This window comes from Vulpes vulpes, chromosome 11 (genome assembly GCF_048418805.1).
Source record: "Vulpes vulpes isolate BD-2025 chromosome 11, VulVul3, whole genome shotgun sequence".
In the NCBI taxonomy this organism is placed as follows: Eukaryota; Metazoa; Chordata; class Mammalia; order Carnivora; family Canidae; genus Vulpes; species Vulpes vulpes.
Window position 1 is genome coordinate 27,990,313 of NC_132790.1, and position 24,697 is coordinate 28,015,009.

The window sequence follows — 24,697 nt, forward strand, 5'->3', positions numbered from 1 at the left end:
CAGTCCAGAAGGTGCACAGAGTTCAGCAAAGGATCTCCTTGGTGACCTCAGCCAGGCCAGCGTGGGGGTAGGGTGGGCAAAGTTACCCCAGGCGAGTTGAGATTGGAGGGGAGAAGGAGGGGGCTACTTCGCCAAGAAGTTTACCCATGAAATAAGAAAAGGAAAGGGAAAATGGCTTAGGGGTCTTTTTACTATTTTTCAGTTCGGCAAGTCTTCCACACAACCACGATGGGAAAGGAAGTCACAGAGAGAGAGGAGAGGCTGCAGAGGGGGCCCCAGAGGGCGGGCAGGACAGACAGGATGGCCTCTGCCATGAGGCAGGGGGCTGAGCACAGGGGCTGCCCAAGCAGGAAGGGCAGGGTGGGGTCAGCGCTGGTTGAGTGAGAGGGTCAGGGGGGTGGCAGGGGAATGAGGGCTGGGCCCCAAGGGCGAGGGCGGTGAGGATCCAGAGCCTCAGTCTCCCCTCAGCGGCCCTCAGCCCATCTCCCCAGAGGTTTGCCATGAGGATTCAAAGACCCGGATAGAAGTAGAGGGAGCAGGGTTCAAGTAGATGCAATAATGCCCATGATCCACAATAAGGAGGATGCTGGCAGGCCCCACTGTTTCTCCAAAATTATTTTTTTAATACATTCATGTGGGTTATACAAAGAGCTGGTCCCCAGGCCAGACTGTGGCCTGGCTCCTGGAGGTGAGAGCAGCATTGTGTAGTGTTTTCAAAGATCAGGCCTGAAGGGGCCCACCCCTTCACTCCAGGCCTGAGGAAGAGTGTTTCTGTGCAGTGAGCACCTGTGGTTGTGATTCCCAACCAGGACTGGGTCCACCTGGCTGCCCCACACACCACCAGGGCCCCAGGCTGGGGCCAGGACACCAGCTTCTAGCCCCAGCTCTGCCACTGACTCCCTGAGTCCTTGACCCTCTCTGGGCCTCAGTTTTCTTATCTGTAAAATGGGGCAGAGAGAGGGCTGTTTTCATTATCTCACACTTTACCAAGCACCATCATGAGCCAGACCATGGGCCAAACATGGGTAAGATAGTGAAGACAACAACAGAGGGTCTTGGGCTACCCCCAGGGCTTCCTAGACAGCCCATGATTCCAACGCCATGAGAAATAGAGGGTTATATCTAGATGGGGTTTTCTACCACTTTTCTAAGGGAAAAAGTCCCTGCATGATGAGGACCCAAGAGTGTTTGGGGCCAGCATTATCTTGTCATATGACAGCTGAGAGAGAAGGAAATCACTCAGGTCCAGCTCCCAATTTCCCTTGACACCCTCAATGAGGTCTGAATCCACTTTTGTCACAGGCTTTGCCACTGGCTCGTGAAGCTCTGAGCAAACTCCATTCTCTTCCTCAGTCTCAGTTTCCCTATCTGTACAATGGGAAGGTTGGACTCAATGGTCTCAAACTGCCAGTTGTGCTCAATGGAGGACCAGGGAATGCAGGAGCAAGAGAAAAAGATGAACACACATCGGTCTACAAAGGTGGGAATAAGGGAAACTGAGGCCGAGAAGGAGAAGAGAGCCTGTGTCTGCCTGCCTGGGAGAGACGAGGGAGAGGAGTGGGTGGGAAAGTGCAGCACAGGATGCTCCCAGGCCCTGCTCCCTCAATGTGGGGCCGTTTCCTGTCCACCTAACAGCAGACAGCCCCCGCAGTGGCAAAGGGCAGGCCCTGGAGACAGGAGGATTTTAGCCTGAATCTCAGGTATGGCATTTCTTAGCTGGAGGACCCTGGAGGGAGTTTTTGTAAAATGGGTTAAAATACCAACCTCAGAGGGCTGTCCGAAAGAGGCTGCCAATGTTCCAGCTGCCATCAAGCCTGGTGCAGAACAGAACTGGATCGCTAGGGTTCTGACTCCTGGCTCATCAGCCGGGGTGGGGCTGGGGATGAACAGGGGGCCTGCGTAGGGAGCTGGGGGGCTAGGGCAATTGTGTGCAACCCCAGCATGCTAGGCAGGGAAAGAGCCTGTCGGGAGCAGGAAATGGAATGGTCCAGCACAGGGCCAGAACCCGGGCAACAGCCTCTTAACCAGGCTCTGCTGGAGCCGCTGTGGCCTCAGAGCTGAATCCAAGATGTACTCATGTGGCTCCAGTTCTCTTCCGGTCACAAGCTCTACATGTTCCAGAGAAGCTGAAAGTCATTATTGGAAGATGTGACAAACAGTCTGCTTGGAAACGTCTCAGACCAGTCTTGTTGGTCTTGTCCCTCCTGTGCTCTGGCCCCACCGGGGCAGGACTCTCCATAACTCAGCAGCCTTGGAACTTCCACACTCGGCGTGGTCACTGCATGGCTTTGGGACCACCTCCCCACCAGGACTGGGGGACACTCGAGGGCAGGGATGTGTCTCATTCACCAGCGTCCCCAGTGCCCAGAGCAGGATGTGGCACAAAACAGATGCTTGGCAAACATGTGTCGGTCAGATCTGTCAACCTTATTCTCTGTCACTCCTGAAACTGCCTGACTTCCGGCTGCCACAGCTGGACCACATGTGTGGCCTGGGAAGTGGGTTCCCTACCAGTACAGCAGGACATAAGGGAAGGAGCCCTGGGCCAGAAGTTAGAGACCAGAGTTCTCAGACCCTGGCTCACTGTGTGACCTTGGGTCAGTCCCTACCCTTGTCCGTGCCTCCGGCGCCCCAGCTGACCTGGGAGGTCTCCAGGCTGAGCTGTCCCGCAGCTCTTGGCTTCTCTAAGCTTTATACTGTTGGTTGAACTTCTGCCGACGGACACAGCAACAGGTGGCCAGTGTGGTGAGGAGGATGGCAGAGACCAGTGCAAAAGTGAGGATGATAATGAGGTTGACATTCTTGAGTCCCCCCTTCTCACAGTCCTCAGGACGCACGTGGCTCAGGGATACCTCCTCCTGGGAGCCAAAGCGGCAGGTCAGGTCCTGGGTGGCATCCACGTCCACACGGCCCTGATGCAGCTGGGCGGCCAGCCAGGCATTGCCACAGCAGCTCAGTGGATTCCCCTGCAGGTAGAGGCGCCGGAGGCTGGTCTCCAGGCCGCCCATGGCGCTGCCTGGCAGCAGGCTGAAACTGTTGTTCCGCAGGTCCAGTACCTCCAAGGACACGGCCTGTGTCCAGGCAGGCAGGTGGCTCAGGCGGTTCTCGGCAAGATTGAGCTGCTTAAGGCAGCTGAAGCAGGGCAGGTCTACTTGCAGGATGGCTAGCCCATTGCCCTGCAGGGCCAGGACCTCCAAGGAGGCCTCCAGGCCCGCCAAGGCCCCCGTGACCACATCCAGCCCTGGGTTTGCAGAGAGGTCCAGCTCGGTAAGTGGCGTGTGGAGGAAGGCACCCGCCCGGAGCATCTCCATCTCATTGTCCACCAGGTTCAGGACTCGGAGGGAGGAGATGCCAGAGAAGGCCACACATCCTGAGGGGCTGGGCTCACCTGGCCCCCCACAAGGCCTGACCCGGTTTCCCTGAAGGTTAAGCCTCTGCAGATTGGCCAGGCCACCAAAAGTGTAGGGGGGCAGGTCCCGCAGGGCATTGTCCTGGAGGAGCAGCGTCCGCAGAGACCCCAGGGCCCTGGAGCCCAGCTCTAGCGTCTCCAGCGCATTGTGGCCGATGTCCAGGTACACGAGGCAAGGCAGGAAGCCCACACGCTGCACCTTGAAGGCTCGCAAACAGTTCCGGCTGAGATTCAGGAAGCGAAGGGAGGTCAGGTGCTCGAGAAAGCCCTCAGGGACCAGCTCAATCTCATTGTAGCTCAAATCCAGGTTCAAGAGCTGGGAGAGGGGATGGGTGCTGGCGTTGCGGCTGGGGTGGGAGAAGGGCAAGGCCGACCAGCCCTCTGAAGGCGCGTGGATGCCCTCGCCCCCCTGGGATGGCCCTGCAGGGAGCCGGATGAGGTTGTTGGACACGTTCAGGTAGATGAGTCGCGGGAGCGCAGCCAAGTCCGGGAAGCGGAGCAGTCTGTTCTCCCGCAGGTCGAGCCAGGCCAGCTGGTACTCAGCCTGGGGCTCTGGGGCCACCTGAAAGGCCTCGATGCTGTTGCAGCTCAGGTCCAGTACCCGCAGCTGCTGGAGACTGAAGTCGGAGATGCAGGTGAGGGAATTCCTGGACAGATTCAGGTGGGCCAGGTGGGGTAGGGCCTCGAAAGCACCGTCCTCGATGTCCATGAGCACGTTGCTGTGGAGGTCGAGCCGCTCCAGCGCGGGCGTGCCCCGGAACGTGTGGCGGGCCAGGCGAGTCAGGCTGTTCTCCGCCAGCGAGAGGGTGCGCAGGGCAGGCGCCTCCCCGAGCAGCTGCTCCACCAGGCCACTGTACAGGCTGTTCCCGGACAGGTCCAGAGATGTCACATGAGGCAGGGGGCCCAGGCTGGGGGCGTTCAGCATGGTGCCCACTGCCAGGTTGTTGTGGGCCAGGTTGAGGTGCTCCAGGTGGGGCAGGGCCTGGAAGACACCGGTGTAGATGAAGCTGATCTCATTGGTGCTCAGGTCCAGGCGTCGAAGTGCTGTGTAGAAGCCCAGGGGTGAGGCCAGGATGCTCTGCAGCTGGTTCCCAGATAGGTCGAGGGCCTCGATGTCCAGCGGGAGCATCGAGGGGACCTGGAGCAGGCCAAGACCCTGGCACAAGACCTCCTTGTCTACCTGGGGTGGGTTGGAGAGGTCAGGGAGAGCAGTGGGCATTAGTGGACACAGTAAGGGGAGGAACCAGACACATCTTCTAGGAAGGATGTCTCAACCCCAACCCCTACCCACCCCCCAGCCTAGCTTAGCTAGGCCTCTCCTCTGGCTCCCAAGATGCTCCACATTCCTCCACCCCAGCCCAATCATCTCTGGTCTGGATGATCCCTAGCTTTCTCCGTGCCCCTGTCTCTGGCACTCAGTACTGTGCTGGGTATCAGGGAGGGACTTAAGGAAGTTTGATGGATACACAGACATAGAAATGACAGACAGACAAGAGGACAGATGAACTCACAAAACATCCTACACTGACTATTGCCCCATTTTACAGGAAACTAAGCCATATATCACCCAGAACCACCCCAAGCCAGTGAATAATAGGACTGAGCAGGAACCTGGGGCCTTCTGGTTCACATCCTGGGTTCCTTTTACGTGCTCAGATAGTTAAATTTACCCAGCTGCTGTTACACCAGAAACCATTTTGGGGGAGAAATGTTTCCAAAATGCAATTTGCACTCCTCTCATCAGTTTTTATTTTGGCCTCCTACCCTCAGACCTCATTCAAGCCCTCATTCCATGGGGCAGAGTCCCGGGTCCTAGTGCCTGCCTTTCTCACTGCCTATCCCCAGATGAGACCTCCTTTTGGCTGCTGCTACCTGATCCACTTCCATCAGTGGCCTTGCCCACCATGGCCTGGTCCAGACTGGCCCCTGGAGAGGGGAGGGGGTAGGAAGCAGGGGGAAAGATGGCCAGGGTCCCAACCCACCTTCTTTGGTGACAAGACTAGGATTTTGCTGTGTGAGCCTCACCAAGTCACATTACCACTCCAGGCTTCTTATCCACAGAGTAACACCTTTCCCCAGCACTGACTCAGTGTATTACATTTTATTTAGCTCGTTCAGGCCCACAGTCTCACTGGAGCCTCACAAAAGCAAGCCCATCAGATATGGTCACCCCTCTTTTCAGAAACCCAAACTCAGAGAGGGTAGGGGGCTCTGAGATCACTCAGCTGGGGAGGAGCAGAGCTGGGGTTTGAACGTATATCTGTTTTATAGCCAAAGGCCAACTTTGTCCTCCTAGCACATGTGACTTCGAAGGAGCCCGATTTTTTCTTTTTTTCTGTGCAAATACAATCTCCCTCTCATCTTTTCAAAGAGCCCAGGAATCCAGACTTTTCCAGGAAATGGTCTGACTTCCACAACCACCCAGTGCAGGCCCACTCCTACCCCGGGCTCTCTGTATCCACAGACCCCTTCTGACCTCTCCAACTGCCAAATTCCTGGCAATTGCTACAAGAAACCTCCTCTCCAAGCTACTCTGCTTAAACCCTCCAGGGCAAGTCCAGGACCCTCAGCAGGTTTTAAGGCTGTTTATAGCCCCTGCAGACCTGTCCCCTCTCCTCCCAGCCCCCTCCAGCCCAGCCCTATGCAGTGACCACACCTGACCACTGCCCTCTGTGCCCTCCCACACCTGCCTCTGGGCCTCCTCCCTGCTGGTCCCCACTCTGGTTATCCTCACCCCTCCCCACCCAGATCTGCAGGGCTTGAGGCTTAGTGTTTGGGGCACTGAGCCTGGCAGGTGGGGAGCCCTCCCTGGGCTCTGAGGGAGTACCACAGCCCTGCACTCCCTCTCTCATAGCTCTGGCTCCTGACTGTGGCAGCCTGGGCAGGACCTGCTAGGCAGGGAGCTCAGAGTCAACAGGGGTCGGTGTGATGGATGTGGATGCCTTGGACCTGGCCCACTAAAGGTATTCAATAAATTTTTTCAATGAATGAAAGAGTCACGGACACCACTGTGGCTTGGTAAAGGGCTAAGGGACTGAATCATCACCTTTCTAAAAGGAAAGAAAAGAGAATCCATGTATTCTAACCAGAGTTAAAGACCAGTAGAGTAAAAAAGACTCTGGCTTTCCCACTTCCCAGATGGGGAGACAAAAGTGAAGACAGCAGTGACTGGCACAAGGTCACAGTGAGTGGCGGAGCCCATGGAACAGGAACACCAGCCTGGGCGCTCCCTGCCGGCCCAGCTCTCAGCTTCTTCCCCAGAGCTCCAAGGTGTGTGGGAGGGTGGGAGTGGGATGGGGGGGGCGGCAGACCTGCCCTCATGGGGCACCTGACTAATCAGGTGTCCTGGTCCTGGCAGTCCAGTCACTTGGCCCTAGCACCTCCAGCCAAGCAGCATTCTCGAGGGTATCGGGCAGCTGAATGCCCCTCTAAACCACATACCTAGCCCAGCCACCTTGCCAGCCATGCCTGGCTCTTGCCCCTTGGCTCCTCATGACATCTCCACCAGCTTGGGCCGCTAGGCACAGCCTCTTCATCCCTATCCTCAGCTCCCCGGCCCATCCTGACTTGAGGAAGAAACAGCAAAAGGAACACCATGACCACCACTGTCATGGCACACTAGTTCTGTGGCAGGCTCCATGGCTGGGTACACAGACCCCTTGCCTCGTTTAATCCTGGCATGCATTATTTACCCTGTTGAACCCACCTAAGGAAACTGAGGCTCGGGGGTGAGCTTACCCCGGATCAGAGAGTCAGAGGTACCCAAGTACCAGAGCAAGTTCCTTTTCCTACTGTTCTTCAGCACAGTATATAGTATCAGCCAGCACTTACTGAGCATTTGCTGGGGGGGCACTGTACTGGGACCCACGTTACCCCCACTCTGCCTCACCTCAGGATATTAAAAGCTGCCAGGACACCAGCCCCTGAGAGCTGAGCCAGGACACAAAGCTGGCCAAGCCCAGGGCCTAATACTTGCTTTCTACCCCAGTGCCCATGAGGCCCAGCGGGGGCTGCTGGTAGGCAGGGCAGCACTGGGCTGCCCAACCAGGAGGAAGCTTGCAGGCCAGGGTGGCTCACAGAACTTGGTTTCTAAGGGTGCCCACTGCTCCCTGAACTCTGAGCTTCCAAACAGAGCCAAGTTCAGAGCTGCCCTTGGACAACCTGCTACCCAAGAAGAAGTTCTTGGTCCAGCAAGTGAGACAGGCTTGGATGCATTCACCAGCTATCCCATTTGCTCAGTATGAGAGTCCAGGACGGGGAACAAACAGAAGCACATCAGCCTGGGAGCGGTCAGGGTGGGGCTTTCTGGAGGAGGCAGCTTTGGATCTGAGCAGCAATGAGTGAGAGGTGTCCCATCAGGAAAGCAGCATTTGGGCCCAAGTCAAGAAAAGGGGATTTGGCCCAGGAGGGACCCCACTAGCCAACCTCTAGTTCCCTACACATACACATATTCTATATCACCCAGGGGGTCTGCTGCCCTGCAGGGGCAACTTGGAGAAATTGAGTCCAATCTCAGCCCCACTGGTCCTAGCCGGTTGAACCTGGACAAGCCATCTAACCTCTCTAAACCACGATTTCCAATTCTATCAAATGGGAGTAATGGTACTTACCTGACAGGATTCCGAGTACATAATAAAGTGTTTAAACATCCTAGCAGGTACTCATTAAATGCAAGGTTTAAATGTCCTCTGACTTCTGGCCTGTAGGGCTGGGACAGGAGGACAGTCTTGGGGGCTTAGCCCACCTGGGCGGGGCTGCTTACCATCTTACAGGGCACCTTGTCTCGTTGGGAGGTGGCCAGGCCCAGGGTCAGCAGGGCCAGAAGCAGCAGGATCTGATGGCTCATGGCTCTGCAGAGGGTGGGGAGGAAAGGGGAACACTGTAAGACCACTAGTTTCCACTGCCAGCCCCCATTGCTCCCATCCTTCAGGGAGCCCCACATCACAGCCAGAGCTGGATAAAAGGTGCTGTGAGTGAGGCAGCCATGGGTGCTGGGGTCTGTAGCCTATCCCAGAGGATCTCTAGTGCAGGGCCAAGGTGCTAAGCTGTCACTCCAGGCAGCGAGAGTGTGACTTGGTCAGATGTAGGTTTCAAAAGACCCTACCTGCTGGAAGACCACCTGGAGGGGTGAACAGGAGACAGAGGGACTCTAAGGGCTGCCCTGGGCCAAGCTCAGGGCTGGGATGGGGTGAACTGGGTAGCTAGGCCTCTGACTACATTTCCACCCAGGTCAGAAGTAGGTCCCCCATCTTACTTTCTTAGGCCCTGGAACGGAATTCCTCAATCCCCCCACCCCTGGACTTTTATTTTGCCCTTTTTCTTTTGATTTTCTGATTCTGGAGTCCCTGCCATTGTTTGAAGGCTGGGCCTGGAGCCCTGACAGGAAGCTCCGCCAGGAGGCCTACCCTGCCCCCAGCACTGTTGCTGTGGACTTCCCCAGGAGTAGGCTCCAGGCTCTTTACTTTCACTGAAGTTACCGCCAGTGCAGGGGGCCACTCAGACCTGCTGGTGTCTTCTCTGTGTGCAGCTGAGGTGGAGTAAGGGCAACTTCACAGGCCCTGAGCAGAGTTGATTCCCTGTACTGTTAGGGGCTCACTCACTGAGGACCTGGGCCAAGTGCTAGGAGTATACATCAAGCCTTTTCTTTTCTTTCTTTCTCTCTTTTTCTTTCTCTCTTTTTCTTTCTTTTTCTTTCTTTCTTTCTTTCTTTCTTTCTTTCTTTCTTTCTTTTCTTTCTTTCTTCTTTCTTTTTCTTTTCTCTTTCTTTCTCTCTCTCTCTCTGTTTCCTTCTTTCTTCCTTTCATATTTTAACTGAATGCCTCCTCAAGTTTGGCTCTGTCCTCCGACCTGGGGCCATAATTAAATGCAGAGAAGTGTCAGAATGCATACTGAGTGTTAACAAGGGAGGATACATAAAGCCTTCCAAGAGCACTAGACTTAGTCACCCGTAACTGCTCTCTTTCCCTCCACTGACCTGCTCCTGCTCCTATGGGGCCTTGTACAAGTCTTGAACCTCAGTTTCCTCTTACCAGGTTAATGCCAATTTGCCTAAGTTTTGCTAAAGATCAAATGAAAGTGCCCTTACAAAGCCCTTATCACACACCAGGCACTCTTCTCGATACTTTACATGTATTAACTCACTTAATCCTCATAGTAATCCAAGGACTTGGTTCTAGGATGACGATTCCCATTTTGCAGATGGGGAAACCGAAGCTTGGAGAGATCAAGTAGCAGGACCAAGGCTACACAGCTTACTAGTGGCAGGCCCAGGCAATCTGTACCCTGAACCTCTACGCCAGAAAGTTACTCAATAAATGAGCGCTGAGTTGCAACTCTGAAGGGTGCTTTAGAAGAAGAAGCATCTATAGGACCTGTGAGGGCTAGGTCTTCGACTTTTAGGATCCACTACTATCCTTGTGATGAATTTTAAGTGAAGATGGCTACTCTGAGGCTCTTTCTCGCCCAAACACACACGGGCCACCATGCTGTGTTTTCAACCCCATTCCCTGGGTTCAGCTTGGGGCCTTGGGCCCCCTGCCCCCCACAGCTGCTCGCCTCTCACCTGTGTTCACAGGAAATTTGGTTCTGCTGTTTAAAAAGCAGAACATCACCACCCATTTGAAAGCTAGTGTGTTCAGAATTGAATGGAAACCTCTCACTGGGACCTTTGAGGCCCTTGGGGAGCGTGCCTGCCCAGCCAGCTCTTCCCCCTCGGCTTCACTTCTCACTGTCCCCTCTCCCACTCTGGCTTATGGCAGCCTCCTATTTCCTTCGGTTCTGTGAGCACCTTTTCACTGCCCTAAACCTTCACTTCCTCCCCTCTCTTGTGCTGAATGCCTCCTCATCCTCTGGGTTTCAGCTTAGATATCACTTCCTGCAGGAAGCCCTCTCTGATTCCCCAAGGCTGGCCGATGTATAGCTCATCCTCCAGGTTCCACAGACCCTGAGGTTCCAATGAGCACAGCACTGAGCTCTGCGGGGTTAGTTCCTCTGACCCACTCCTGTGGGAAGTGACCCAGGGCAAAGAGGACTCAGTCTCCCCTGGGATCCATCTCACATCACCAGGCAGGCCAGGGAGCCACTGAGAACTGACACAGGGTGACGGTGGCAAGAGCACTCCTTCTGGACTCTCCCTTCGTCTCCCAGCCACACTTCTTCCCATCAGCAGGTTACGTCTGCCCTGCCTGAAAAACAGACGCTGGGTCGGCTACCTCCCTCCTCCACCACTGCTCCGCACTGAGGTACCACCAAAGCCCTGGGCTCGAAAGCAGCAACAGCCCCGCTCCTACCCTGGCCCCTCCAGGTTGTCCTCCATACACAGCCAGGCTGATGCCTTTAAATCATGTATTGGAGTGTGACTCTCACTGCTTGAGCACTTCCAATAAAATCCAAGCTTTACACAATCTCCTCCCTGACCACATCTCCCATTTGCCCTGCCCTTACCAAATTCTAGCTTTCTCACCATTCCTCAAACATAGCAAGTGCATTCCTGCCCCAGGGCCTTTGCCCCTGCTACTCTCTCTGCCTGGAATGCTATTCTCTGGATTCTCACACATTTCATTGTTTCCTTGCATTGATCACTTCCTGCTAATGTATTTCTGATTCTATGAGAACAGGGGTCTATTAAGTGGTGCTCACCAAACATCTATTGAAAGAATGGCAAAGAGAGGGGTAGAAGCTCTACTTCAGGGGGCTGTGAAGTCAGGACAAGGAGGGACCTGGCTTAGTTCTGAACCTGAAGGCAGTGCTGCTCAAAGGCGCCCTCACCAGCCCCTCTTCTGCCTGCCAAATCTCTCCCCACCCCCAAGGTGGGCATCTGTGGATCCTGCAGAAGCCCCTCTAGCACGGGGAAATCTGCCCTGGCATCTCATCTGTGGGCACCCTTCAGGAGTGCCCCAGACTCGCTGTGTAGCATGTGACTTTCAAGAGGGAAGACTGTGGTCACTTAGACCCAGGCTTACATCCAGACACTACTGTGTATTGCGCTCCCCAGGTAAGTCCCTTAACCTTTCAGGGCCTAAGTGTCCCATCCGTACAGCAAGTCTCCTGGTGGCTGTTCTGCCACTGGCTTCCCCTAACCATTGTGACGATAAAGCTGAGAATGGTAATGAAGGTGTCCTGGACACATGGTCTTCCCCACCTGGGGCAATGACCCAGAGGGCCAAACGGCACAGGTGAGGCATGCCGAGGATAGGGGCCCCAGGCCTGCAGACTAGTAGCCTAGGAAAGAGAAGGCAGGAGACATTTCAGGACTCTGGGAGGACCAATACCAAAAAATACCCGAGTGTGTGTGTGTGAGTGTGTGTGTGTGTGTGTGTATATGTGAGAGAGAGGGAGAGGGAGTGTGTGTGTCAGGGGGGCAATGCCTACTATTGTAATAAGCCTATCCCTACTACTTCAGGGTGTTAGACACTCTTCTAAGAGCACTTGATCTGTATTATCTCATTTGAAGTCACAACCCAATAAGGTGGTTACCATAATTTCCATTTTACAGATGAGAAAACTGACGTTCAGAAAGAGACCTAGCACACAGTTAGCCAGCTCATAAGCATTTGAGGGTGGGGGCGGGGGGTTAGCCCAGGTCCACATGACCCAAAGGCTGTGTTTTCTCCATCAGGTGCCTAGTAGCCTGCTCCCTATAGAACTGTCCTTATTTTGCCCATGAGGAAAATGAAGCTCAGAGAGGTGACTTACCCAAAGTCACACAGGCAGTAAATAGACGAATTCAGAATCTGGTCGGTCTGCCTCCAGAGCAAATGTTTCCACTACAGCAGGCCAAGATCTCCCTCCCTAACCACATCCAGCGACCCCCCACCGGCACCCCGACCCCTACAGACAGGCAGGCTCCCAGGGCTGGGCTCTGGGGTGCTCCTCTCGCTCCTCTCAGCCCCAGTCACCAGCAGAGTGGGGTCCTGGGAGAGCTGCTGTGGACGTTCATACCAAGCAGTGAATCACTAAGGGCAAGCCCCATTCTGGAGACATGTGCATCCCACGGGGGAATTAGACCTTAACCCAAAGGAATGTAGCTGTGATGGCGGAATTTCAGGCAGCTCGGGTGGGGGTGGGGGTCCCTCGCATCTTACCACTCACCAAGAAGGCCGGCTTGCCAGCCCCTCGGGGAGAGGTGGGTGCCCCTCGGCCGCGGCCGATCCCCACCCCAGAGTCGGGCCAGCTGTTAGCTGCGGTGCGCGGGGACGCGCCCGGCCGGCGGGAGTCCCGCGGCGGTAAGAGCCTTGGATTCAAATCCTGCCCTGCCCGTGACTGGCTGCGAGCTCCCGGGAAAGTGCGTGCCGGCCGTCCTGCCGCAGTTTTGCCATCTGTCAAATAGGAACGCCGGCCTCCGCCTTCGCGGGAAGAGCAGCTGCGACGGGAGCCTCGGGGGCGAGGGCGGGTCCTGCGGGGCTCGGCGCGTGCAGAGGGGCGGCGGCGGGAGCGGCGGGGCGGGAGGCGCCGGGGGGAGCCGCGGCGGCCGGCGCTCCGCAGGGGCGCACGGCGGGGTCCCCCGCCCCGCCCGGCCCCGCGCGGCCCCTCGCCCGGGCGCTCCTACCTGGCTCAGCGCGGCCGCCGCTCCTCTCGCGCGCAGCCCCGGCACATCTTGCGCAAACCTGCCGCCCAGACCCGGGGTCACGGCCCGCGGCGGCCCGCGGCTGCTCCACCGCCCCACGGGAACCCGACCCGCGAGGGGGCGGCTCGGGCTCCAATTTAAATACCTCTCCCGCCGACCCGCCCCACCACGCCCCCCCCCGGCCAAGCTGCGGGGTCCTAGCGCCGGCCCGCGCGCCCCCGCGTGACTCGGTTTCTCCGGAACGCGCGAGGGGGTGAAGCACCTTCCCGCTGGAACCGCGGCTGGCAGGGGGCGGGAGGCAGGGGCGGGGTGGCAGGGCCGGGGGGGTCGCTGGGAGGCGCGGGCGGGCGAGGCCGCCCCGACCGCCACCGAACGGCCGCACGTGCAGCTCGTGGCCCCGCGGGGTCCGGAGGGGAGGGAGCGGGGGGGGGGGGGGCTCTAGGAGCTGCAGGTCCGCGGAGGAAATCCGGCCTGGCCCCGATTTCCCCCGCTGCGGCGCCGCCGCACTTAGGGGTGGGCAAACAGGAGAGGTGCCGGCGGGGCTGAACGCGGAAGGAAATGACCCTTCACTGGCCCTGGGGCGGCCACAGGGCTCCCCACGCCGCGGCCACCCCCTCTGACGAGTCCTGGCAGGTCACTTCCCCTCTCTGATTGTGCTCTTGTGTCCACGCTCGCCTTCCTCCATCAGCTCCGGGACCCTGAAGCAGTCCTGTGAAATGGTACCGTCGAAGTCCCCAGTTCTCAGATGGAGAAACTGAGGCTAGGGATGGGAGGGGAAGCATAGATAAAAAAACAGTTGTCTGGGACTAGTAAGGTCCCCATTTATGTTTGGGGAAACTGAGTCTCAGGAAGGTTACATGGCGTACCTAGAGTCCCACAGCCTGTTAGAGCGGGGATCTGAGCCCCATCTGTCCACAAAGCTAAGTCCAGGCCCATCTGGGTGCTCTCTTCCAGGCACCACCTTGCTCAGGTTGGTTTCCAGTGCCGAGTGGTAGTCTTGTCTTTTGCATTAGAGGTTGAGGCATGTCTACCTCTAAAGCCACCCCTTCTCCTAGATGCCTTGGCCCTCGGTAGTCACAGGTGCTCTGCCCTGCTAGGTGTTGACCCAAGGGTGAGGGTGCCTGGGAGACAAAGCTCATGGCCCTCCTCTGGGCCCTAGTTCCAAGGATAGAATGTTTCCCTTCCCAGCCCTGATTGTGACACAGGGTGCCCCATTTTACAGATGGGAAAGTGACCACCCAAAGCCTTGTGGTAAATCAGGGTAAAGCTGGGAGTAGAAGCTGGAATCTCTGAGTCCCTAGGTGGCTGCCATCATTACTTCCTCCCAACTGGCTCACTGTGGGTACCTGCCTGTGTAGATGGGGACAGTCCAGAGAGGACAAACTTGATAGCAGGTGGCCCAGGAAGGAGGTCAGGGAAATCTTCCCTAAGGAGAGGCCTGAACAGCAATGAAAGCATGAGTAGGAAAGGGTGCAGGAACAGGAAAGATGTCTAAACCTCCCCCCCATCCCTCTTGGCCACCGGAGAGCTCAGATTTATGCACATTGAGGTCCCAGCTTCTCACCCCAACCCTCTCTCTGGACTCCAGTGCTCCAGGTCAACTGGAGCCTCTGTATCCCTGTCTGTGAAGTGAGGAAGATAGTAGCTACTTCTTGGGGTTGGTGCCAGAATGAAGTATGGTGAACCAGCGTGGAGCCTGGACCCAGTGCATGTCAGGTAACTTCTTGCTGTTTTTATTGGTGATACCTCTGCTGGCTTCCTTTTCCAGATCCTTGTCCAAGGGGCCAAACATCCAGAAAGTGCTCCGTGACATCCCAACAGCATGGGCAGAGCATGGCTGAGCCGGACTCAAGCATTTCCCAGGTTCTCCCTCATGACCTGCTCCTGCCACATCCAGGCCCAGGCCGGCTGAGTGCCAGCTTATTTTTCCTGAGCTGCTGCCAAGCAGAAACCACTGGGCTGGCACAGAGCTTTGACTGGTGTTGGGGTAGGGCGGGGCTGGGGCTCTGACAGGCTAGGGGACAGCAGTTGGCCTCCCACACACCTCCAAAGGCTGTGGTTGTGGTTAGTTAGTTCATGGGGTTCCACCTCACTCAGTGCCCGGATGGGGCTCCCCAAGAGTTGGAGACGGATGGGCAACCAAGTGTGCCTACCTGCCATAGGTGCCCCTTGGGCCTGGTGGCTAAAAGCCAAGAACGCACGTGCTCAGCCACCCATCCCTTCATCTCCTCACTTCTTTGGCAGTCACGTCACTGTGTGACTTTTGGCAGGTTGCTTGATCTTTCTAAACGCAGTTTGCGGATCTGCAAAGAGAGACTAATAGCATCTGACGTCATGGCTTGCTGTGTATGTAAAGTACCTGGTCAGAGAGGCCTGGCCCATGGCACTTGCTAGGTAAACATGACCTCCTTTCCCTGATGGGCCGCAGAAAGTTGAAGAGTAAAAATGTCCAGAACCTACCCTCATGGAGCTCACAGACCAGAAGGGAGGCAAATGAGAATGGAGGACGGTTGAGTCCGCAGGCCTCGAAGGCTGAGTTCAGGAGTCTGAGCTTGATCTGGGGGGGGGGGTGGGGGGGGGGGTGGGGGGGGTGGGAACTCCACAGAGTCCGGGCTGCCTGGCAGCCTTGTAGAGAGTGGCTTTCTTTAAAAGGCCACCGAAACCAGCTTTCCATCCCTGTTCCTGGAGGTTCTCCTGAACGGCCCATCAGTGGGCGGCTCTGCCTTGATTGTGTTGGTATATTTGTGAATATGCTCCTGTTTCTTCATGCATCTGTCAGCGAAGACAGTAGACGTGTCTTTTCTTGTGTCCTTAGGACTGCTATGCCCAGCTGAGAGGACCCTCTCAGGCACCGAGTCAGGCTCGAGGCTCCCCAGGAGGGCTTCACCTCAGGCCAAGGTGAAACCCAAAAGTCTCAAGTGTGGAGCAAGTAGCCCCTGAGACCACACAGGATGGCCCAGGAAGGCAAATGATGTACACATCCTGTGTGACCTTGGGCAAGTCGCTAGACCTCTGGGCCTTGCTGTCCTCATCGAACTGTAAAACTGGAATGGAAAGGACCATGGTGCCTTGGGGTGTCGATTTGGTTCCCACTGCTGTTTGCTGGATACCCACTGTGGGTCAGTCTGTTTCACCTCATGCGGCAAATCCAGATAAAGACAAGCAGAGACTGCCTTTCAGTTAGGTGTCTTCATTAGCAATTACTGACTAGGAAACAGGTTTAGGGAGGTTAAGTAACTGCCCCAAGTCACACAGCTTTAAAGTCAGGAATTGAACCCAGGTCTCTGTGCTCCCAGGCCAGATCTCAGTGTAAGGATATAGCTGTTCTCACTCCCTGCCCCTGCTTAGCACCTCTGTGGGCCCCTGGGAGTCAGGAAGTCCCTTATCAGCCCCTCCTGGGGCCCTGCCTTCTGGGGCAAAACCCTGGGTTCCCCGGTTCTTTTACCGCCAACCCTCCTTTGCTCCCTAGGGCAACTGGGTCAGACCCTATCAGCTATGGGCCATCTCCTGGACTTACAGTAGGAGAGGAAAGCAGACATTGCTGGGTGTCAGCTGGAGGGAGTTTGAGAGCCAAAGGCCAATGTTGGGTGCTTGGGAAATTAACACTTATAAAGGGACAAGAGGCGTATCCCTTGCTCTGGGGAATAGCTGATGTGTTAAATGCGAATAATGAGGGCTTGCAAGACCAGGCCTGGGGCTAGGTACTATACTCAATGATCTCTTCCTCATGGCCATGCCACTAGGTAGAGACTACTGTTGCCCCCCCCTTTTACAAAAGAGAGACCGAGGCTCAGAGGGATGGTGCGACACAGCTAATGGGGCAGGCACAGCAACCATTGCCATCGGAGTCCTCCGACTCCAAGGCCCTCAGAGAGTAGCTTCGCCAGGCTTCTGTGCTCAGCAGGGGCCCAAGCAGTGGGAGTGAGCGATACAGGGAAGGCGAGGGCCTGTGTACCCCTCCGCTGCCACACAGGAGGCTCCTGGCTCTGAGTCTGCTCAGCAAAAACTGGTTCTGAGGAGTCTGGAGGCTCTGGGAGGCCCCAGGGGAGAGGGGGATGGTAGGCAAGACATTTCGAGACTGGGCAAAGCAGGCAGGCAGGATCAGAAGCGTCTCCAGAGCTTGACTGGGCTGTGCCGTGGACCATGAAACCACAGCTCTCTGCGGCACCCAGGCTGCTGAGAATTTGAGGGTTTGTCCCTTTGAGCCACACAACTTTCTCCTCCATAATTAACCATTTGAAGGTTAAACCTGATGCAACCTCTTCCCGATGATCCAGAGTTATCAGTATGGGCTTGGGTTATAGTCCACGATGTCATAAGGTATAATGTTCCAGTTTCCAGCAGCAGCACAGCCAAGCCTGGGGGAGGGCCGAGGAGACAGCAAGCCTATGAGCGTCCCTGAAGGCAGCATTAGGTAGAGGCCAGGCTGCCTCGGGGACAGCCCGCCACAGGCCAGCTGGACTACCTCGGGCAAGTCATTCTTCCCTAGTAGTCTCAGTTTCTCATCTATGTACTGGGGACCGTCATTCTGCCACATTTAAGAGACCGTTGAGATGATACTGTGGAAAGCTGAATGGAGTAGGTGTTGGGTCAGTATGACTCTTGATGTCATCTTCATCACCTGAGAGGCTGTGACTTTGGTTGATTGAAGGGACCTGCTGTTGGCAGATGAAGCACTCAGTGATAGGAGACAATGACTGGGAGGGGCTAAGGTGGAGGGATCCGAGAGCTGTAGGCAGAAGTGGGCCCTGGGCTCCTCAAGCAAGGCTCAGCTCCCCTGAAGGGAAGGGCTGTGGCCCAGGGAGGGCATCCCATGAGGGGTGTACCCTGCATCCAGGGGTTCCCTGGAGGTCCCTTCCCAACGTCGAGTTCTCCACTGTGCTGAGATCTCAGCAGGCTCTGGGCTCCTGTCTCCCTTGGGTGGGGATGGGGTGGGGAGGGTCAAAACCCCAAGGTCTGGCACAGCTTCCAGAAACTGGCTCACAAGTACCCAGATGACCCCATAGATAAAGATCACCTCCTGAAGTTTCAGAGACTCTTGCTTGCCTCTTCTACTTCCACTCCAAGAGAAACAGCAGATTCTAGGCCCCAAGAGGGTGCTGAGGGGGTGATTCCTCTCTCCCACCCTACTTTTTTTGACTTGCCCCTTAAGAGGTACTCCTGGTTTCACACCACAGGCTTTTCAGAGGTCTCGCCTAGCTTCTCTCAAACTGTGGAGATGATGGGAATCTCAGAGGGCTTGATAAAACAGACTCCCGGGTACCCCCAACACTCTGGTTCAGTAGGTCTGAGGTGGGGCCCGGAAGCTGAGTCTCCCGCAAACCCTCAGTGGCGTGGGTACTGCCTGGCTACAGGCCGCCCTCGGAGAAGTGCCACACCTGTGAGGCAGGGGGCGACCTTCGTCCTCTGTGGGACGGAGGTGACCATGGCCCCACCTCACGGAGCTGCCGAAATTGAAGGCATGGAATGGACAGCTGTGGTTAACAGGATTATGAGTCTTTCTTACCATGAGTGAAATTCTGAGACCAGTGTGAGACCTCTGTATGCTTTCAAGTTAGGAAGGGAACGGGCTGACCCAGGCAGTTTTCTAATGCAGCTTTCCTAGTGTTTGTAACTCGTTTAGTCCTACAACACCCAATGAGGTCAATATTATTATTATTATTATTATTATTATTATTATTATCATTATTACCTCCATTTTATGTAGATGAAATATGAGGAAACCCAGAGAGGTTAAGTGATTAACTCAAGCTTGCACAGCCAGTACAGTCGAGTCCAGGCAGCAGGGCTCCATCACCTACCCATTTAATACTTCAACATATTGTCACTTGATGGGACATTAATTAGCCAAAAGAGCAAGTGATCTAAAACTCTTTAAATTTACCATGATGCCCCTTGTGTGGAACATCGTATTTTGTCCCCTCTTGGGTGGGATGAGGAGTGGCCTGAGGAGGGCAAAGCTGAGGGAGAGAGCCCAGATTTCAGAGGGGGACCCACCTGGGTTCCCAGCCTCACTGTGCTGCCCACGGCTGTGTGGCTTTGGACCGGCGGCCTCACCTCTCTGAACACATTCGGTCTCTGTCAGGTGGAGCAATGATGGACCATTAGGGCTGTTTGAAGAGTGCGCTCCTTTGTGTCAGTGCCTGCCTGCCTGTGGCATTCATCCAGTCGATGGCACTGCTTGTGACTTCTGGTTGGTTATTGTTTGCTTTTTTTTTTTTTTTTTTTTTTGGCAGCAGCTGTATCTTCTTCATGCCGGTTTCGTTCAGGGAAGGAGTGAAGTGGTTTGTGAAGTTTCCCCTAGCTGTGCTTGGAAGATGTGGGGAGGGAACCTGTCTAAAAATGTATCTTGGCCACCCCCAGGCACGAGAGTGAATGGCACCCCATTCCTCAGGGGGACAGGTGGGGCCTTCAGACGTGGGCCCGGGGTCAGAGGTCTAGGCACACTCAGCTCTTATTGGTGTCATCTTCTTTGGCACAGACCACTATGACCCCCCCATCTTGTCCTACTCACGTGGCCTTCCTCATGATCAGAAGGCTTCCCTAGAATACTTCAAGTGCTGGTCTTTGGGGGAGAATCTGAAGCTTGAGGGGGCAGTGCTAGCTCATGTCACACAGCCAGGAGATGGCAACGTGGAAGCTATAAACTTTGCCCGTCTCTGCAGTGTTGGGCTGTCCTGCCTCCCCCCATGAAGTCCCTTCACTCACCACAGACACAATGCACCTGCAAAAGCACATGCCACACTCCCTAAACACACACACACACACACACACACACACACACACACACACCCTTCATATATCCCCTCGACAACCATACAGGACACACAGGGCTATAACTCATGAAGACAACATGCATCAAACTTACACAAACATTTCACACAGGTGCACACCGTCCACTAACATTTCAAACATTCCACAGAGACACCCTTGAAAGTCACATCGTCACAACACACAGATACCTACACCCTCGCAGATTCAACTCTTGTGTCAGCACTACATGTGCTGCACACATCACACACAAACGTGGTGCATATGTGATGTACACACATCATCAAATGCCAGTCACAAACACATCGTGCACATTGCCCACAAACATACTTCATATCCTATGTACACAGCAAAGACTTAAAATACCCAGGCTCCCAAACCCAGGGCACATACATAGACACGTGGGCTCATGCGTGGGAACTAGGCTGTGACCTCACATCTCTTGTGACTCTGATTTTCTCCAAAGCAGATCAGACACGAGTCAAGTGGCTGATTTCCTGGGAGTGAAAGTGAAGAAGGGAAAGGACACAGTCTGACCGAGAGTCATGGCCTTCAGGGGAGCCGGTGATTCATCCTGATGGGAGGCTGTGAGCTCAGGACCCCGGAGGGTTAGAGGCTGGGCTGGGGCTGCAGGATACAGTGGGCTGGATCCTGTCTCCTAAGAAGTGGATGCCTGTCCCTGTCCCCAAAGCCAGCCCCTCTCACTGGAAGCTTGGGAAAGGGTATTCCATCCTACAGGCTGCGGTTCTCTGGGCTCTTCTGGGCTTTGTGACTTCTGTCTGCTTGCTTTCCCTCTCCGTGTATACTGAGGGCGGGAGACCAGGCCTTGAGGCCTGACCCGGACCCTAGAACTAGAACCATCCTCCCCTCTTGCATCAGGGCTCACCTGACCTCCTGGGGGCTGGGCTGGGCTTCCCGCTGGCAGGGGCCATCTCTCTGGAGAACTGCGCAGACCCTCTCCCCACAGGCTCTCCCATCAGCATGGACACTCCTCTATTTCACGAACCCCTTCCAGGCTGACCCATGTCCCCTCCAGCTACTGCCCGGTCCTTTTGCTTCCTAGTGAGACCTGCCCGGGCTGCTGCCTACCCTTGCTGTGTCTATCCCACCTGTCCCCAACCCCCTCCCGCACACACATGCCTCACTTCTCCCTCCGCCTGTCTCCAGCCTCATCACTCCAGCCCCCTCATCCCCAGCCTCCACGTCCAGGACTGCTGCGGACACACACTCTTCTATCCCTAGGTCCCTCGGTCACTTGGTCACGGCTGCATTCTTCACAGCTGCCCACTCCCTCCATCCTGAATCACCCTCTCCCCTTGGCACCTTGGGACTCCCTCTCCTAGCTCTCTTGCCACCTCTCCAGCAACTCCTCCCAGATCCTTCTCTGGCCCCTCCTCCTCTTCCATCTGATCTTTAAACGTGGAAGCTCCTGGATCTGCCTCTGCCTTTGGCCTGCCTTGTCTTTCTCCTTGCCCTCCCTCCAGGAGACCTTCCTGCCCCGGGGTCTCCCTTTCCTGTTCATCCATCCAGCCATTCATCCTCCACGTGGCGGCCAGATGGAGTCTTTCCAAAACACGGATTTGACCAGGTCACTCCCTGCTGAAAACCCTTTGATGGCCCTGGGGGGTCCAAGCACATGTCAAATTTCCCATTTTCCTGTCTCTTTCACTACTCACGGGGACCAGATTCCATATCACGCACCCACATACATCCTCCATCGGCTCCTTTCCTGCTGTCTCCCAACTGTGCTCAGTTATCTCCGCCACACTCCTGCTCTCCCTGCCCCCCACTCTCCCCTGCTCTTCCCCATCCCTACCTCTCCCTTGTGTCTCTGCCCCTCTCTACATTTAGAGTTGTCAGAGGACCACCCTCCCTAGGGCTACTTGCCTGGAAGACATCCTGCCCAATGCCTGGGAGGCCCTTCGAAAGCTTCTGGATGACCAGAGTTCATTGGTGCCCTTGCTATTTCATTCTCCAACTGCCCCACTGACACCTCAGACACGGACCTTGACCCCTGTCCACAACACACTCTGATGTCTGCTGATTCAGCTCCTCCATCTGCCATCCGGACACCTGGCTGTTGGCCTTGGCTTCACCCGGGACCCGGCCTCACCTGCTTGCTCCTCTGGACTTCACCCAAGAGCTCACCCCATTTCCTTTGGCTGGTCCCACCCTGTAGCTGGCGGCTGGGCCACCACCGTGTCCACGTCAGCTTTTTCCATGTAGTATGTAACTGTGGCCAACAAAGCAGGCAGGATGGTGCATGTGGTGGGGGCTTTGAAGTCGAGGTCTGGCTCTGCTGTTGGCTTGCTGGATAACCTTGGACTGAATCTCTAGAGCTTCATGGAAAATATGGGAGAATAACGCCTACCTTGCACAATCCTACTAAGGCTTCAAGCGCAGCTATTCATCCATGTCAGTTGTTTCTTTTCAGTGAAATGAAGACCCTTCCAAGGGCTCCCCACAGGCAGGTGAGCCTTGAGGACAACTTGCCCAGTGCCTGGGCAGGCCTGATTCAGCCCTTTAAAAGGCTCTTGGGCCTTTGATCAATCTTATAATCGCTCTTTGGGTAGCTCCCAATGACGCAGGAAGCAGAGGCTGGGTGCTGGTTATCTTGGGATGATGGGAGCTTGGGGGTAGGGGCTGAGCCTGGGGAAAAGGAAGGGGTGGCTCTGCCAGGGAAGAGCCTGGAGGAAGAGCTGAGAGGCTGGGAGGGGTTCACAGAGCCCAGCTGTATGATGTGCAGTGATGCACTCTCTTCTCTGGCTCCTGGGAAATCTCCAGCAAACTCTCCATTCTCACGATGCGGCAGGAGGTGGAGTCTGGTCTTAGGGTTGTGCCGAAGTGCTGAGTGTGGGCTCCAGGTAGACACACAGGGAAAACGGCCTGGCTTTCCCCAGGCCATGCATCCAGTGACAAGTGGAAAATGGGTCAAATGGATATTGTGATGGTCCTCAAGTTAGGATTTAGGACTTGGACAAAACGGTCTCCAGGCCCCTGAGGCCAGATCTTGGAGGGTTATTAAAACTACTCATAAGAGTGGTCCACAATAACAATAACAATCCTCTAGGTTGAAACAGAGGGTCTGAGCAATTTAGGAGGACAAGGTTGGGCCAGGCACGTGAGTGGGAAAGGGCTGGGCGCCAGAGGAGATGGTGGGTGGGCCCATTGGCAGGAGCTGCCTGTCAGATGAAGAGCCCTGGCCATCAGCAGTGGAGAACATGCTAAGTAGGAAGGTGACTGGGGATGGCACAGGCCAATGGGGAATGGAGGCAGGAGAGTGGCCCAGAGGTCGATGCCATCACTGAGTACCATCCTGATGATGGGGTCTGGACAGAGGGAGAGGCCAGTAAGCTCAGGTAAGCCCCAGGTAAGCTCAGCAGGGTGGGTGGGCAGATTTGGAGATTGATTTGGAGATTGATTATGGGGACAGGGGTCAGGGAGAGTCATGGGAAGGACAGGGATGAGAGGGTGATCACTCCTGGTTCTGGCCAGGGGATAGCACAGTTAGGGTGATCGGTGCCTTACTGGGGAGATGCCCAGCAGGCAGCCAGATGCTGGGCCTGGAGCCCAGAAAGATGTCTATGTCAGCAATGGAAGAGAATTGCCAGCAAGAGCTTCATTCTCCCATCTATGCATGGGGACCAGTACACCTGCCTCCTAGAAGATGTGGTAGGCCATGTGGACATCACCTGGATGTTATTTCATAGGAGGGCAAATGGCTGGAGACTGGACAAAACTCTGACGTAAGCCAACTTGGGCTAGGCTTTTGGGATGGGGACAGGACACTGAGGTCGGCTGTCCTCTCACTATGCCTCACTCATCGGAGAGTCCCTCAGCAGGATTCCTCTGTGGGATGAAACCCCCCCATGTATCGCTCTGGGAGGCAGTCAGCTCCTGGAGCCTGCTGGCTGGGGAGGGGCCAGGAATCTTGGGGTGGCTGGAGGGGCTCCTGCTTCTCTCAGGAATAGCTTGCCTGCCCCCTAGTGGACTTCTGAAAAGTCTCAGGGACTCACAGAGACTGGAAAGAGACCTTGGAGATTCCATCCGCCCTGTCCTCATCCCGATGGGGAGACTGAAGCCCCCAGCAGGAATGACTTGTGCAAGTCCAGGGCAGGAGCTGGGACAAGAGGTGGCATGGCAGGCCCTTGGGAAAGAACCCAGGCTTTGGCGTCCTACAGCCCCAGGTAAGCTCAGCAGCAGTGGGGATGATGACAGCCCCTGTGAGGCTACAGGGACTGCTCTCTGAGACAACACACACACAACATGTCCAGTAATGTGTGGCCCTTTCGTCCTGCTTTACAGCATGTCACCTCCCTCTGTAAGACCATAGACTCAGCTCTAACAGTCTTTGAGCAAACCTGGATCTTCGTGGAGGTGGATTTCCTCAAAGTGAGGTTCACCTGCCACCATAGTGGCCTCCTTTACCTCCCCTGCCCTATTATATTTCTTCTCCTACGGGGGTCACAGAAAGAGGGCTTAGACCCAGCCCTGCCTTTAGGAAGCCCCCAGTCTACAAGGACAGGGCTGGACAGGGTGGCTGGGGGCTGAGGGGTCAGAGGAGGTGCCCCTCCTTGCAGTAACAGGGGTGACATGAGGGTTTCAGGGAAGGCTTCCTGGAAGAGGCAGCAGAGGAGCAGAAGTGTGGAGGGTGAGGAGGAGTTGGTCAGAACGGGTGGGAAGCTTAGAGGCTAGGGAAGACCATCCAGGTGACTGCAGGGGTGGAGGTGAGAGCATCCATAGCCACAGGAGAGATGGTGGTAAGGAGAGACAGGGCAGCCAGGAGAAGCTGTGGACTGATGCATTGCCCACACCTGGTGTGCAGGGTCCCAAATAAGCATTAGGCTAAGCAAGCCCAATGCAGAGTATAGCAGAGGAGAAACTAGACAGGAGAGCGTGGGAGCTGGCATTGCAGAGGGGAGACTGTTCACTGCAAGTCTTCGGACTACCTA

The 24,697-nt window shown here is 55.7% G+C and overlaps 1 protein-coding gene across 3 annotated transcripts; it reads right to left on the bottom strand.

Moving 5' to 3' along the window:
- Positions 1-600: 600 nt before the first annotated feature.
- On the bottom strand, positions 601-13,179 carry LRRC32 (leucine rich repeat containing 32). 3 transcript variants are annotated; one of them, XM_072725964.1, is made up of 3 exons: positions 12,957-13,179; positions 8,172-8,259; positions 601-4,589 (listed from the first exon to the last, which is right to left on the bottom strand). In XM_072725964.1, the coding sequence occupies exons 2-3, from the start codon at positions 8,253-8,255 to the stop codon at positions 2,685-2,687; spliced, it is 1,989 nt and encodes a 662-aa protein (XP_072582065.1). In that variant the 5' UTR covers positions 8,256-8,259; positions 12,957-13,179; the 3' UTR covers positions 601-2,684. The 3 variants fall into 3 exon arrangements, with proteins under 3 accessions (XP_072582065.1, XP_025866224.2, XP_025866223.2); XM_026010439.2 differs by lacking the exon at positions 12,957-13,179 and adding an exon at positions 12,104-12,350; XM_026010438.2 differs by lacking the exon at positions 12,957-13,179 and having other exon boundaries at positions 8,172-8,483.
- Positions 13,180-24,697: the final 11,518 nt, after the last annotated feature.

Coding starts and splice junctions, on each gene's coding strand:
- LRRC32 (XM_026010438.2), bottom strand. CDS start 8,351: ATGTGGGGCTCCCTGAAGGATGGGAGCAATGGGGGCTGGCAGTGGAAA. Junction 4,590..8,171: donor ACAAGGTGCCCTGTAAGATG/GTAAGCAGCCCC, acceptor AACCCACCCCAG/GTAGACAAGGAGGTCTTGTG.